We start from the raw sequence: 14,784 nt of genomic DNA on the forward strand, positions 1-14,784 counted from the left end.
ACCACCTCGCTACAACCTCCCTTCAGGTAGTTGTAGAGAGCGATAAGGTCTCTCCTCAGCCTCCTTTTCTCCAGGCTAAACAGCCCCAGCTCCCTCAGCTGCTCCTCACAAGACTTGTGCTCCAGGCCCCTCACCAACTTGGTTGCCCTTCTCTGGACACCCTCCAGCACCTCAATGTCTTTCCTGTAGTGAGGGGCCCAAAACTGAACACAGGACTCGAGGTGCAGTCTCACCAGTGCCCAGTACAGGGGAACAACCACCTCCCTGCTCCTGCTGGCCACACTATTTCTGATACAGGCCAGGATGCCGTTGGCCTTCTTGGCCACCTGGGCACACTGCTGGCTCCTATTCAGCCAGCTGTCAACCAGCACCCCCAGGTCTCTTTCTGCCAGGCAGCTTTCCAGCCACTCTTCCCCAAGCCTGTAGCGCTGCGTGGGGTTGTTGTGACCCAAGTGCAGGACCCGGCACTTGGCCTTGTGGAACCTCATACAATTGGCCTCGGCCCATTGATCCAGCCTGTCCAGATCCCTCTGTAGAGCCTCCCTACCCTCAAGCAGATCAACGCTCCTACCCATAATTTCATAGAAAACGTACCCGACATTTGCTCTTACACACTGCAAGCCTACACAAATGGCCGTGGCTTATTGCGGCCCCTTGTTTCAGTTTGCAGGAGTAATCACTGCTCCTGGGGTGACACTAGGTCCTGGACACTGAACTGCAATGCTGTTTCTGAGAGGTGGCGTGGCTATAGCACCAAACACTCAGAAAGAAACACACAGAGAAACTACCATGCAGGACCATTGTAAGAGTTCGCAAAAGTGGCTGGCAGGGTGGTTTTTTTTAAGTGGTGAGTCATTATCTAACAGGAACATTCTTCTGGTCTTCCACAGGGACTGGTATTTCAAGTCCGGGGGCTAATTTATTCAGTGATGACATAAATATGAATCAAAACTGATTAAAATTTGTGGATGACAAAGAATGGTGAATAATAAGGAACACTGGAATGTGATTTAGATTACTTGGTAAGTCAAGCACATTTAACTATTTCAGAGCAGCAAATTGCAAGTTACACTTAAAAGCAAGAAATATAAAACACGCTTGTAATGGCCTGGCAAGCAGCGTGGCTAGAAGCATGGAGAGATCACAACAGATGGGTAACTTGGCCATATTTTCCAGTGCAATGCTGCAGAACAGCTAATTTTATCTTTGAATGTTTAGACAGAAGGACAATGATTAAGAGGATGGATGTGATTATACCACCAAGGTGGTATTAGAGACAATGATCTGGACATGCAGTTCTGGTATCTACAGCTGAAACAAGACATCAGAAGCGATTTGACCGCTGTGTTTATTACCTTCACAGATAGAAAGTTATAGCCAGAACCAATGGCAAAAAGTTGCCTTCTCCCTGGACCTGCCAGTTACAGGTTTCAATGGCTGAGATTTACCAGAAGGCTGCAGCTGACAGAGAGAGAGAGGGAGCAGTAATGGGATGGAGATTTGAAGGCAATGAACCAGACGGTGTTGCCAGCAGTAACTATCTGTAGTTTCAACAATATCATTTTTCAATAAAAATGAATGTTAAAAATCTAGAAACACAGCACACTTTTCTTTAAAATTATCTTAAAACACTCAGCAGTCATTTATTATAAACTCAGTGAGGAAAATAAATTAAGTCATATAATCTACAAATATAATCATAGTATCAATCACTATTAACATTTTCTGGCAAACTGTGCTGTAGTGTAATATAAACCTCCTTTTTTAGTATTCCACATCAGCAACCAAAAGCAGTTGATTATTTTACAATCCTAATCTTAACAATTTATTATACTTTTTGAGTTTTCATGGTTTTTTGACACAAAACCCAAGAAATTAATTCATGGCTTTCATGGGACTTAATTATTGTCATATCCTAAGGGACAGTGCAAGCTGCTGTTTCCCACAGATGAGCCTTACTTAAACTAAACTGGACTTTCAGGAAAAGATTAAGTTGTGGAAAATGTTGCTCCCCCACTTATTCCCCTCTACCCTACCACTTTTAAGAGTTAAATCTGTCTCCTTGCTAAAGAGGATAAAGGACAACAGATTGTGTAAGGTTGTGTTGTGCCTTGCGAAGAGCCAAAACCCATTACCCTTATTGCTCTCATTTTTTTTTCTATTGCACAAAACTCTTAGTTTTCAGAACTCCACATACTCATAGCCTCTCTCACTAAACATGGGAACCCCCCCCCCCAGTGAAATCTTATTTAATAAAAGTCTAAAACTTCAAAAATGTAACTGCCTCACAGTTTTTGATATGCATAAACGATACATAGTAACAAGGTAGGTCATTTACCAGGGAGCATGGTGTTCAGTAATAAATACAAGGTTCTGCTTTTGAAAAGGTGGTGGGGCCATGGCAGAATGCAGGTCCGAGTCCTGCAGCAAAACAAGCCTGTCATTTTCAAATGCAAGTTCCTGTGTTGAGAGGTCCCGTGGGCACATTTTTTCAGCAAAAAAAAAAAAAAATTATAAAGCACAGCTTGCATAATTCTCTAGGGATTTGTTAAAGAAAGAGAATCAAAAGCAATAATGTGATCACATTGTACACTAAAGATGTACATAAAATAGCCCCAAAAACCTGCAACAGCAACAGCTGTCAGAAAAATATGGATTCAAGTAATGAGCAAAGAACAAAAAAAACCCCATGCACACTACCTAAAAAGATGGCATAAGTAATGTGTTAAAATTACATTCCTTATTTCAAAACCTCTTGAAGAATGGAACATACATTGTAACTTTATAAGTCATCCTATCAAGCTTGTAGTGGTAGGATTGAGCTCTCCAATAGCTGAGGAGGAGCCAAGCTTTTACAGATACTTTACTGAAGTATTTAAGCAATTGGCTCACAGTTGTACACAATTTTGCAACAGTGTGTGTATAGGCATAAGCCAGAGGGCTGAGAACCAGTGAATAGAATCATGTACACAGGGAAAATCTGAAGCACTGAAAGCTCCTTGTATTTTTAGGCTGGGGGTTCAGTAAAATGAAGCTAAGTATAACTGCAGCTGCAGGATGAGAGTGGGAGTTGACAAAGCAAAGAGGATAACGGCCATCTTTGAAATCTGATTAAAGAGGTCACTTCCACCATGGAGAGTTCAGGCTGGCAGTGCATATGGATTCAGGAAGTCTTAAGTACAAGTCCCTGCTAAAAACTGAATACAGGGATTTCAGTTTCCATTCACCTGCTACAGTCAAGTATTTTACCTCCTTTTAGAGGGAAGGGGAAGAACATCAAATTTCAACAGGGATACAGATAGAGAAGTAAAAGCTTCTACAAAACACATGCAGAGGAGGAATCTGAACCACTCCCACATCTCAAGTAATATTTGAATCACTCTGAATGCCATTAACGCCTTGTTTTTTTGTTAGAAGCCTGATCTCATCTGCACTTTCACAGGAGTGCCTGTTTTGAGTATTACACCAGACTGCATGTGAAGAAGCATGAAAATTCAGGTGGTCTCAAGTAAGCAAAACACTGTAAGCATCTCTAAAGGACTTACAGGGTAGATGAAGTGGTATCTGAAGTCTGAAGAGCAGCTGACATTAAAATACAAAGTGCAAGATCTTTCTAAGAGTTTAAGCCCCTCTTAAATACTTCCACTATTTCCTGTGCGACAGACAAATATTTAGATTCAACAATATTAGACTACTGCTTTTTCTACTAGTACAACTCAAGTAGTAGATTTTGAGATTCTACTTTGTGAAAGCTGTAGCTTAACTTGAGAATGCACTTGGCCCAAAAGTTTTCGCTACACTGAGTAGCTACGTATCCAAGTTCTTCAAAACACAAACCAGCAGAATTTACAAGATGTTCTCCGTTTCCATTTCTTATTGCTGCCTCTGTAAGTAGTTGAATAGATGGAGCTGTTGTAGACCGTACTAACAGAAATAATGCTTCTTCATTAGAGAGATGAACAGAGTAAGATGCTATATCCTATGTGTTTTTTATCACAGGTTTGTATTAAAAATCATATGAAAGGTATAATACACGCATCAAACCAAGCCACATTTATTTCATCAGTCACAAGTGCAAATATAGCAACAAGTCAGTTCAGCAAATTACAACACATAGAGAGGAATGTAATGTAAATGCTAAGTACACTGACAGACCAACTTCAAAAGAGCAGCAAAACCCAGTTTCTTCAAATAAAAACTTCCATTCTTTTTACCTGTAATCTAAAATAACATAATAAATCTAGATCAGGAATGTCTCTGCTAACTCATGTTTAGCCGGGTATTCTGTTATTAACAGTTTGCATTATCCAATGTGCAAAAGGCCTCTCCAAGCTTCCTATTAACAGATGTTTTGGTTTTAAGCCACTTTTACCCAATATTTAAATAATACAGTGCCGATACTACTTAATATGTTCTGCTATTTGATATTACAAATTTATGAATATATATTTTAAAAAAACTAAGTCCAGTTTCAGTGTACATATACAATTCTACCTGGATCCAAAGTGGGCAACGTTAAGGATAAAACTGAATTTTATCTTTTTTCCACAAAAAAAAAAAAAAAAAAGGATAGACACAAGTCATCTCCATTTTTTTGCATCATCTTTAAATCTGTAGTTAAAATATATGCAGTACTTACGTATAAAATAGAAAGCATTCCCATTAGGAAGATACTGCAGTATAATTAGCTGTTTTTCCCTACCACTTAGTAGCCAAGGAACAAGATTTATGCTTAACACCCAATCACTATTTTGCTTTATAGAAAAGCAAAAGTTGACTACCAGTATTAGCATCAGAATTTTTACACCGGAAATTTAGTTAGCCTTCTTCTTCATTATGAGTTGCTGCTTCTTCTCTTTTTCTTTATAGGCAATGAATTGAGAGTCTGTACCAAAGATTCTATCCCACCATGTGAAGGTTGAAGCGTAATTGCCAATAAAGTTCATGTGATGGAAATCATGAAAACGGGCCCCAGCATAGAAAGGCACCAAATGAAGAGGGTTCAGCGGAACATCATAGCCACTACAGGGGAGAGAGAGAAAAAAAAAACCAAAACACAACTATAAGGATTTTTCCCAGCATAAACCACAAAATATGGACACTAACTTTCTTTTTATTTTGTAGAAATGACTTTTTTGGTATTATAAGGCCCTGAGGTAATCACTGTAATGCTGGCTTAATAGGAAAACAAGATTCCTCCTCTCCTAGCCAAATACTTCTGTAAACTATCCCTCAATGGCTTTGGCACTTGCTGACCTTTTCAGCTCAGTTTACGACGCAACACAAAAGAATTTAAGCAAGTCACCTAAAAAAATCACAGTGGCTGACTTCCTGCTGGCTTAGCACTTTTAACTGACTTGAGAGTGAAGTTAGGAAGGAGGAATAAGAAATAACACTATGTTTTAGTGAGAAGCTATGAACATCGGCTCAGCTGCTCATCAAACGGCATCTCAAATCAGCTACAGCTGTAGTATTTCTACTCTTATTTTCAGCTTACTGCAAGTTCTTCAAATGTTTAAAATTCAAAATATAAGATTAAAGTAATATTAAAACCAGAAGAGTTTGCTTTAGAGGGATTTCAAATCTTTTGATTAGTGGTACTGGAAAGCATCTTACCACCACCTAGTGGGGAGAGCACAAGGTAATTTGTTACGAATGCCTCATGTGGACAACAAACTAAAATGATAATTATTAAAGGAGATTCATACTTTGCATCAATTACTTTATGATATGTCACAACACATACTTCTCAGTCTACAGCAATATATAACTAAACCAGCAATGACTTGTATGATGTGTTCATTAGTAGCTCATGTTCCACTAAAGCACTTGACACTCAGCTTACAATAATACACTGTATGCTTCATAATATATTTACAGATACAAGGTCAAGTGTAATACTAGCATCTAAAAAATGAACTCCTACTGTCCCCTTCCTCTTGAACACAGGAAAGAAAAACTCATTCATTTGCAGATGAACCCAACTAAGACTACTGGAATTTGCACTAGCATTTTGGAGCCAAATTTGAAAGAAGTCAGTTTTACTACAGAGACCAGAAGTCTTGTCCTTTGTATCTACAATAAACAAACAAACAAACAAATAAAAGCTATTTATGTGTTTATTTTAAAGACAGGCAGTGGCTGTATAGCCTAAAGTTTCTCTTGTCCAGGAAAACTGTTTGACAAACTATTAAATGGAAAGACCTCTTGGCTGGCATATTGCTTTTTGTAATTGATTTTTGGTGTTCTAATATGCATAAGCTCACTTGTACAGCAAATATCAAGAGCCAGACATCCTAATGAGGCACCTAGCTGCTGAAACCCTCCTTGAGATGCTCTAGCTGATAGTCTACGCTCTTTTAATCAGCAAGATTTGCTATTAACAGTACCTCAAAACAGAAAACAATGATAACTGTTCAGGTTGTGTCATCCTTTGTAAGACACATAGAAGTATTTCAGTGAAAAATAAACAGTAAATCTCAGGGAAAGAGACAGGTAAGTTTGAGACAGACTTAGGGAGAAGAGAAAAAGCAATTATTAAAAAGCAATAAGGATTTCACCTGTGTACGTCAATGGTTTCCATCAAGCGACATATCACCCATGCCCACAGAAGAATCACATGGTTACAGAAAACAACAATTCCAATAAAAAAACCAGTTCCAAGGATAAGTGTTTCCAGAGGATGCGCATATTCTGCTTGCATTCCAAATGGAGACTAGAAAGAGATAACAGACAGGAAAACAGTCATCATTTTCAATTTTACATACCCCCAAATCAGAATCACCATTTTGTGGTACTCTCCCCTTCCCACTACCCCAAGACTACAACAGGACAAATGGAATGATGTTGTGGGTAAAGAAAACAGTGTGATTGAGCAATGGCCTTAACATAGGTGTTCAGCTCCTCGTTGGGAAAACAGAAAACTGTATTCCAAGGTCATAAGGATTATCATTCCATTAGTGATTCCAAACACTTCACTACTAGCTGAAAAGTTGAAAACTTTTATTTAGGCTTACCATTACCCCAGGCCAAAGCGTTATTTCAGGAATATTAAAGTATTTGGCAAGCTCCTATCACCTTTGCTATACATCCAGTCTTGGAAGCAGAAGAAAAAAGGAAGCCAAAATATTCTCAGAATCAGGATTCACTTAGAAATTTATTTTAAAAATAAAAATAAAAACCCCTCATCTTTGAAGATTTTTTAAAATAAATTCATACCATTCAAGTGTTATTTTGAAATTGAACTAAAACATTTTCTCTCCTTTATACACACACACACACCAGTCATTCCTACATTTGGTTTACCAGAAAAGACATTCCATAGAGTTTCCAAAAGTAGAACGCCATACAAAGATAAGTTTAAAAAAATTAACCTAATGCTGAAAGTTTTAAGTTTTATTGTCAGAAAAAAATAAAGTCCACTTTGGCTTAAGGGTAATTTGAAAATCATCACCTTTTACTATCAGGGAAAGTTTTTTAGTGAAACAACCATCAGTCTGCAGATCAATTCTGTGTGAACTGCTAACCACTCTCAAGAATAATGGCCAGAAGCTGCTCCTGCTAGAGACCTGAGGGGCTGCCAAGAGCAAGAGGAAAACAGCAGCTGCTGCTGCAGATGTACATACATATGCATGCATCAATCAATATCAAGCTTCTCTACTATTAGCAGCCTGTATAAACCACCCCCAACCCAGTAGCTTGCAGTTTACCTTAGGCACAGTATAGGTTATACACTGAAACACAGCAGTACACAAACACAGTAGCACTGACTTCTGTGATCCAGAGAAAGTGCTATCTAAACACAGCTATGCTAATTATAAGGTGTAAGCACTGCTGGACCCTACCTGGCTCAGAACAGTGCCACCTCCAGTCAAGTTTGGCTCATTACCTTGTGCTCAATGTCAGCTCCAACACCACTAAATGCGGAACCACCCAAAATATCACCAGCTGGTTATACTGCTTCCAGAGGCATATAAACAAAGCTATAATCCTTCTCTGAATCAAGTATGCTTCATATACCATTCAAAGACGCAGGCCGTGCAGGAGCTGCCTGTCTGGATCGCGTTCTGGGGATTAGTATGCTCTGGGTAACAACCTACATAGCTGCAGAACTGACAAACAATCAAAACCTGAAACCTACAGTTTCCCCTCCCCTAACAATGAGACCTATAAATACACTTTTAAAAGCCTACTTCACCTAGCTCAACAGATATGATCAAACTTTAGCAAGAGTCCGATCTTTTATTCCCATTAAATGAAATAAAATTACAGAAGGTGTTTTCAGAAACAAAATGGATGACTGTTCCTGACAACGAGCTCAAGAAAAGACATCTATCCCACTATCAGAGGGATACAAAACTCTTCAGTCTTTCAAATAAGACATTTAAGTAAGTTGTATGAAACTGCATATACTAAAAACTATTTAAAAAAATCAAGTAATACATACAACAAACTCATGGTGAACCTTATGGATATACTTGTATATTCTCTTGTGATGAAGCAATCTATGCAGGAAATAATGCCAGGCATCCTCAATCACTGCACATCCAAAACACTGGGCAACCAGAACATACCTTTAAAAAGCAGAAGAGCTATTAGTTATAGAATATAGTAGCAGGTACACAATCTTGAAAGAGGAAATAGTTTATATGCTAATAAGGGTGGGAAATGTTTATGCCTACTACTGAGTAACAGACAATATCTTTTTAACATACTAAAAGTATTCATTACCAGGTAGAAGGGCTATTGTGCTTGTCAGCTCATCTGTTGATATGCTGAAGTGAGTTAGCATGCAGTATAACAACCTGTCATTTCAATGTTACACAGTCTATAGAGGACACCCATAGACTGTGTAAGACCTAGATATAAAAACATAGAGCTACATCAGCTACCTAAACCAGATAGAAAATAGCTTTCCAGGAAAGACGACCTTCTGTTGTAAAGAACTGCTATAGGCATGGGGGTTCTGGAGAAGGTGGCATTTGTAACTAATTCAGCTTTGTTTAAAAGTGTATCAGTTTAGTGCAAAAAAAAAAGGAGAATGGGAAGCAGGTGGTTCATTCTCTCCCTTGAGGAACACACTGCTGCTATGATATAAAACAAGGTGGATGGAAGAAACACTTAGGAGGAATCAAAAAATTTTGGATTAAAAAAAAACCTAGGAAGTCCAATATTTAACCCATGCTATCATGAATCTTGCTTCGCTTCCATAAACTTCCCCTTAATCCCCCTTCTTCTGGCTATCGGAACAATTTGGGGCCATTAAAAAAAAAAATCTAGAAAGCTCTAATTAGCTCTTATAGCAGTTAAGTATCAACAGAAGCAAGATAAACAAACACAGTTTACATCGCCAAAAAATTATTGCTTATTAGAGTTGACGACACTATTTGTTAAATATTCTGCCTCCAACTGTACGTAACTCAGCATCCACATAATGAGAAAAATCTACCTACCATCTAGGCATCTCTTCCCACTCGTATGGGATGTTAAAATACTCTGTGAAGTAATAGGTACCACAAATCATAGGAAGCTGAATGAAAAAGTGATTGAAGAGGAGTGTTTTGAAACACTTCCACTGTTTTTCCCATGTTTCTGGTTTATCCTGAGAAGAAGCAAAAAGAGTCAGTTGTGTTACATATTTCTATTGCACATAACAGAAGTGCTGCAAAAATTACTTTGGAGGCAGTTTTGTTTCACCTTGGAAGACAGATAGCATGTCCTCCAACAATACAAATTAACTCAGGCAATACAAATTACATGGGATTGGGTTCAGTTTCATCAAAACCTCTTGATTTTCTAAGGTAGTTTTCTATAAAATTTAAAGCAAGCCTCTCTTAACAGAAGTCATCTTTGCCAGTTGCCCCAAACTATTCTTCTTATGTTTATGATTAGCAGGAACACTTTATATTCAACAGTTTAATACAACTCTAAGCTTGCTTTTCTTCTTCATACCACAGAATGTATTTCCACAGCTAAAATAATACAAAGAGAAGCTGAAGATACATGCTTGTGAAGAAATAAGTTGTCTTGAAAACATCTAGCTTTTGCAGGGAGACATTTTACCAATTACTGTAGCAATTTCAGAAGCTGGTATTATTGATTTCCAATTCATATTACAATGAACTGGGGGAAAACAATCATGTTCAGATACTGGCTGTGCCCCTACTATCAATTAGGAGCGTGCTTTCTCCACTGTTAAATAGTTCAAAATCCTTTCAAGAGGGTGTGCACACAGGTACTTTGAGAGAGACACTTGCTATTAAATAAGCACACCATGTAATTCTTTTATAATACTAAGACACACCTCTACTACCAGATGCTATGATTCTATTACACCTTTCTCTACTGATATATAAACTATAAATATAACTTTGATAACATGAAGAGTGACATACCCTTTTTTCCCTATACCACTATGGTGGAAATGATACCCTCCCTCAGAAAAAACTCCTTTCCTTCCCCCAAATCCCCTTCTCTTTCTCTCCTCACACTGTAATTTTGCTCTGTCACTTCCAGGATGTCCAAGTGATAGAGGAAATGGGGTCATATAAATTGGAAAGTAGGATACTACAGTTATATGTTCTACTTCACGTGTTCAAAGACAAATCACAAAGTGTGTAGTTCACAACTTTGTCTTACCTGCTGAATTTTATACTTTTGCATGTACGGTATAAACTGAAAGACAAATCCAGGTACACAGAGCAAGAAATACGAAACTTCATGAACTATAAGTGATCCCCAAGTTGCAATCTGGAACTTTGTGTAGTTATCCAGCATGTAATTCCAGGCATTTTTAAATGGTTGCTGCAGGGGATTGTCAGGCAAGAAAGAGTCTATATATTCCACCGCCAGATAAGCAGAGTTCAAGATATTAACGCTGTCGTTCATTGCCATTGTTCAAACATAAAACATCACAATTACAGTTCTTCTGCAGTTGTCGCTAAGTAACCTGCAAATTTTGAGAAAAATTGAATAAACAGCAGTTAATCTCAAGAAAAAAAAAAAAACATTACCCATGTTAGTTGTTACCTAGTTTTAAAGTACAAACAGGGAAAGGAAGGGAAAGACAGATTCTCTTTCTACAGAATAGTGTAAAAGAACAAAGCTTAAGACTGGTTTGACGATAATTGTAGGATAGTTGCAGGATAATTGTATTCTATACTAAAAGAGCACAGAAAGGTGCAAACCAGAAATTAAATTAACCATGATCTCTTGATTATCCAGCCTCATTCTTCTCATAGCGGTGAGCCAGGACGCACGCAAACTACATCAACACAGCAGACTGCCTTTAGACTGCAGCTGGCTTGAGGCAATCCACCTTTCTGTAAGTAATGGAGCTTTCATCACAACTCCCAAAAGCATAGAGGCAGCGTTCCCACAGGTGCCCCAAACTTCTGGTGTTTCCACAGAGTAGGCTGCTTTTTGGTGTGGGTTGGAAGAGACCTTTAAAGGTCATCTAGTCCAGCCCCTTGGGATGGGCAGGGACATTTTTCGCTAGATCAGATTGCTCAAAGCCCCATCTAACCTGGCCTTGAACACTTCCAGGGATGGGGCATCCACAGCTTCTCTGGCCAAGCCGTTCCAGTGTCTCACCACTCTCACTGTAATAAAATGTCATCCTTATACCCAATCTAAACCTACCCTTTTCTAGTTTAAAACCACTGCCCCTTGTCTTGTCGCTACAGGCCTTGGCAAAAAGTCTTTCTCCATCTTTCTTGTAAGCCCCCTTTATATATTGAAAGTGTCCCTGGGGCCTTCTCTTCTCCAGGCTGAACAAATCCAACTCTCTCAGCCTCTCTCCATAGGCGATGCGTCCTCTGATCACTTTCATGGCCCTGCTCTGGACACCCTCTAACAGGTCCACCTTCCACTCTAAAACACACGCGCAATTCACAGGCCCGAGAATGCCGGTTGGTCCCAAGCTGATACACTCAGACTAGGTCCAACATCGACAACGCACCCAGCTCACTATCCAACAACGTTAGTTATCGTTTTTCTTTCTTACAACAGCATCGAGATGCTGCCGTTTCTTATTAACGGCAAATGCATCACAGCAGATGCCGTTTTATTAACGGTAACTACCTCACAGCAGGCGCCAAGGAAGCTTACAGCCCGAGCTCCTGAACCGATGGGCACGCAAGGCCGCTTACCCTCCCGAAGAAGCAGCCGGCTAGCCGAAGGACCAGAGGCCAGGCTGCGCCTCGATCAGGCTCGTCCGGACCGTCCGAGGACCCTGCGAGGAATCGGACAGACCCTGCCACACGCCGCCCACGCGCGGGGACGACGACGACGACAACAACGCCGTCGGCGGTGGCGACGACGAGAGGAACAGCGCGGCCCGGTATGGAGCAACGCCACGGGCAGCCCCGGGTTAGGCCGCGCCCGCCCGCCTTCCCCCGCGCTCGGCCTCCCCCGGCGGCGGCGGCGCCCGCGCGCCCCCTCACCTGGGTGACAGCGGCGGCCCCTCGCGCCGCGGCGGAAACGGCAGCGCCCGCGCCCCTCGCAGGAGTAACAACCGCCGGCGCCGCCGGCTCTTCAAGTGCGCCCTCCCATTGGCGGCGCGGCAACGGCCGGCGCGGCCCCCATTGGCTGGCGGGCGGCAGCGGCGGAGAGTCAGGCGTGAGGAGGGCCGGGACGGAGCTGCGAGTCCCGTGCACCGATTGGCTGAAGGGGTGGAGTGAGGATAGTGAGACCTCGGTGCGCGGCCAATGAGGCGGGAGGGAGGCCGGGTGACGTCAATAGACGTGATGAGGCGGAGAGCGGCACCTCAGGTGGGCGGAGGCGGGCGCCGCCCTTCCCTTGCCCCGGGGCTCTTGCGCGGTGCCGCCGCCGCGGCGGTGCCCGCCCGGCCCTCGCCGCCCGTCTCCGCACGGCCGACCCGGGCGCGACCGGCCGCAGAAGCTGTCGAGAGGCGGAGGGGAGCGGGAGCGCGGCCCCCGGGGCGGCGGCCGGTACGAGGGGAACGATCGCTGCCGAGGGGAGCCCGCCTCTGCCCGTTACGTCCATCACCCAGGTAAAATTCTACAAATACAAACCCACAATTCAAATAAAAGGTTTCGAGCGAAACCGGCTACCTCAACCCACAGCGCGTCGCGCAACACCAACAGTAAAATGCAGTCATCCATTTGTGTTAGCTCTCAGCTGTTACACTCATTTCACAGCTCAAACGGTTTCACTGGAACGCAGAGGTGGCCACTACCTTCACTAATCGAAACCCAAAGCTTTCAGAAACAGACCCTGCAGCAAACCAGTGATAGTTACATGACCATTTCCCTAAACCTTAATTCTTTTCAGTTTGCTTGCATTCAGCTCTTAAGAACACCAGCTTCCCACCCACCCCACACGCCCTTCACTGATGTCAAGATTATTTGGTTTGAGACTTGTATTGAGAAACAGTTTTAAGCAACTTGTTGGCATTAGGAAACAATATACAAACTTTTATTTGAAGAAAATGTCTCAAATATGACAATAACTTTGGTCATGTTAAAAGGAGGCCATCCAAGGATGAATAAAAATGAGCTGCTTTATAAGCATGGCCACATACAGTATATTCAGATATTAGCTAGTAGAACCTAAGGTTACACGCATAAATAGGCCTTAGTACCATGCAAGTTCAATGCAATTTCATACATTCATTATAAATTTTCAGTTATTTTCATGCCAAATCACCTTTTGGATAAAAAGCTAAGAAAGAAGTAACATCTAAATGTGACCAAAATTGAACAGAAAAAAAAAATCATAAGTACAGACAACATTTTTATTAAAAAGATCTTGAAATTACACCTGTTCAAGAAGTGTTATACTATCTCTGGTCTCCTTCAGTGGGAATTAGTAGTGTTAAGCAATGTTACATATCAAAAAATACAACTCTGTTTTACAACATAGTACTGACATATTCAAAGTACTGTGCCAAATTATAAATAGTAAAATCAGGTTTTGAAGAATTTCAATAGAAAGCAACTTATGCTCACACAAACATATGCACATAGTATAGTTACGTAACAAAAGTTTTATAAAAGGAAAGAAATTTACCCCATGCCAGCTTGAATTACTGAGGTGGGATTCAATACCTACTATGAAGACTGACGGTTCATTTCTTTAAATATATTTATTAGTCTCTGGAAAAAATAAGACAAAAATTTACTTTCACCAGAATACACACCATTCTTCACTGACAATCTCTTTCTCAGTCATGACTGACGTAAGTCAGTCCTTATGAAAGTGGCTTTTTTTTTTTAAGACCTTGCAATAAAAAAAAAATGGTCCACTAGACTTCAAAAGTTCAATCAGCTTCTGCTCAACTGCAGAATAATCCTACGCATTGCTTCTACCTAGAGTAATCTTCATCATCCGTCATCTGTAATTGTAGACAGTCACATCTTCCACTGTGACTCAAGGTGCAGCTACAAGTAGAGAAGTGCTTAGATACTGAGTCACTTCAAATACACTTGTTGAAGACTGCTTCTAGTGCATAATCAAGTTGAAAATCCTTTTACTGATCATAATGGTTTGTCAATAACTGTAACACCTAGAGTGAAGAAAAAAAAAGGCATAAATCTTTAGGTAGTATTTTAAAAAATTCAAGAATATGAAAATAAAGTTTTAATATAATACCTTGTAACTAGCGTAACATCATAAAACTGTGCACCAGCATCAGTGTTCGTATTTTCCCTAATTTCTCTCTGACAAAGTTGTCTGAATCAGTGCAAAGTTCTGAAAGTTTCTGTGACTTGAAAAAACTTGCCATCACTCAAACTTACTTTAATTTTGTTATCAGTGAAATAT

At 40.6% G+C, this 14,784-nt stretch overlaps 2 protein-coding genes across 4 annotated transcripts in view; both read right to left on the reverse strand.

Annotated features, from left to right (window-relative positions):
• Positions 1 to 4,038: 4,038 nt before the first annotated feature.
• On the reverse strand, positions 4,039 to 12,583 carry MSMO1 (methylsterol monooxygenase 1). Of its 2 annotated transcripts, XM_075028969.1 has the most exons (7): positions 12,444 to 12,574; positions 12,150 to 12,232; positions 10,639 to 10,948; positions 9,453 to 9,601; positions 8,447 to 8,573; positions 6,561 to 6,715; positions 4,039 to 5,022 (listed from the first exon to the last, which is right to left on the reverse strand). In XM_075028969.1, the coding sequence occupies exons 3-7, from the start codon at positions 10,891 to 10,893 to the stop codon at positions 4,815 to 4,817; spliced, it is 894 nt and encodes a 297-aa protein (XP_074885070.1). In that variant the 5' UTR covers positions 10,894 to 10,948; positions 12,150 to 12,232; positions 12,444 to 12,574; the 3' UTR covers positions 4,039 to 4,814. The 2 variants fall into 2 exon arrangements, with proteins under 2 accessions (XP_074885070.1, XP_074885080.1); XM_075028979.1 differs by lacking the exon at positions 12,150 to 12,232 and having other exon boundaries at positions 12,444 to 12,583.
• An 807-nt stretch (positions 12,584 to 13,390) lies between these two features.
• KLHL2 (kelch like family member 2) overlaps positions 13,391 to 14,784 on the reverse strand; it is a 60,107-nt gene continuing 58,713 nt past the window's right edge. For both annotated transcript variants that reach the window (XM_075029005.1, XM_075028993.1), the window contains one exon: positions 13,391 to 14,527. In XM_075029005.1, coding sequence (XP_074885106.1) covers positions 14,499 to 14,527 — 29 coding nt within the window. In that variant the 3' untranslated portion in view covers positions 13,391 to 14,498. The remainder of the gene's footprint in view (positions 14,528 to 14,784) is intronic.

This window comes from Buteo buteo, chromosome 1 (assembly GCF_964188355.1).
Source record: "Buteo buteo chromosome 1, bButBut1.hap1.1, whole genome shotgun sequence".
Classification (NCBI taxonomy): domain Eukaryota; kingdom Metazoa; phylum Chordata; class Aves; order Accipitriformes; family Accipitridae; genus Buteo; species Buteo buteo.

What these genes read in the sequence shown, in the direction of transcription:
- MSMO1 (XM_075028979.1), bottom strand. Translation starts at nt 10,893, where the DNA reads ATGGCAATGAACGACAGCGTTAATATCTTGAACTCTGCTTATCTGGCG. An exon ending in TGGGAAGAGATGCCTAGATG is followed by an intron (nt 8,574 to 9,452) that starts GTAGGTAGATTT and finishes TGCTTTTTAAAG; the next exon opens with GTATGTTCTGGTTGCCCAGT. An exon ending in GAAACCATTGACGTACACAG is followed by an intron (nt 5,023 to 6,560) that starts GTGAAATCCTTA and finishes TCTCCCCTGTAG; the next exon opens with TGGCTATGATGTTCCGCTGA.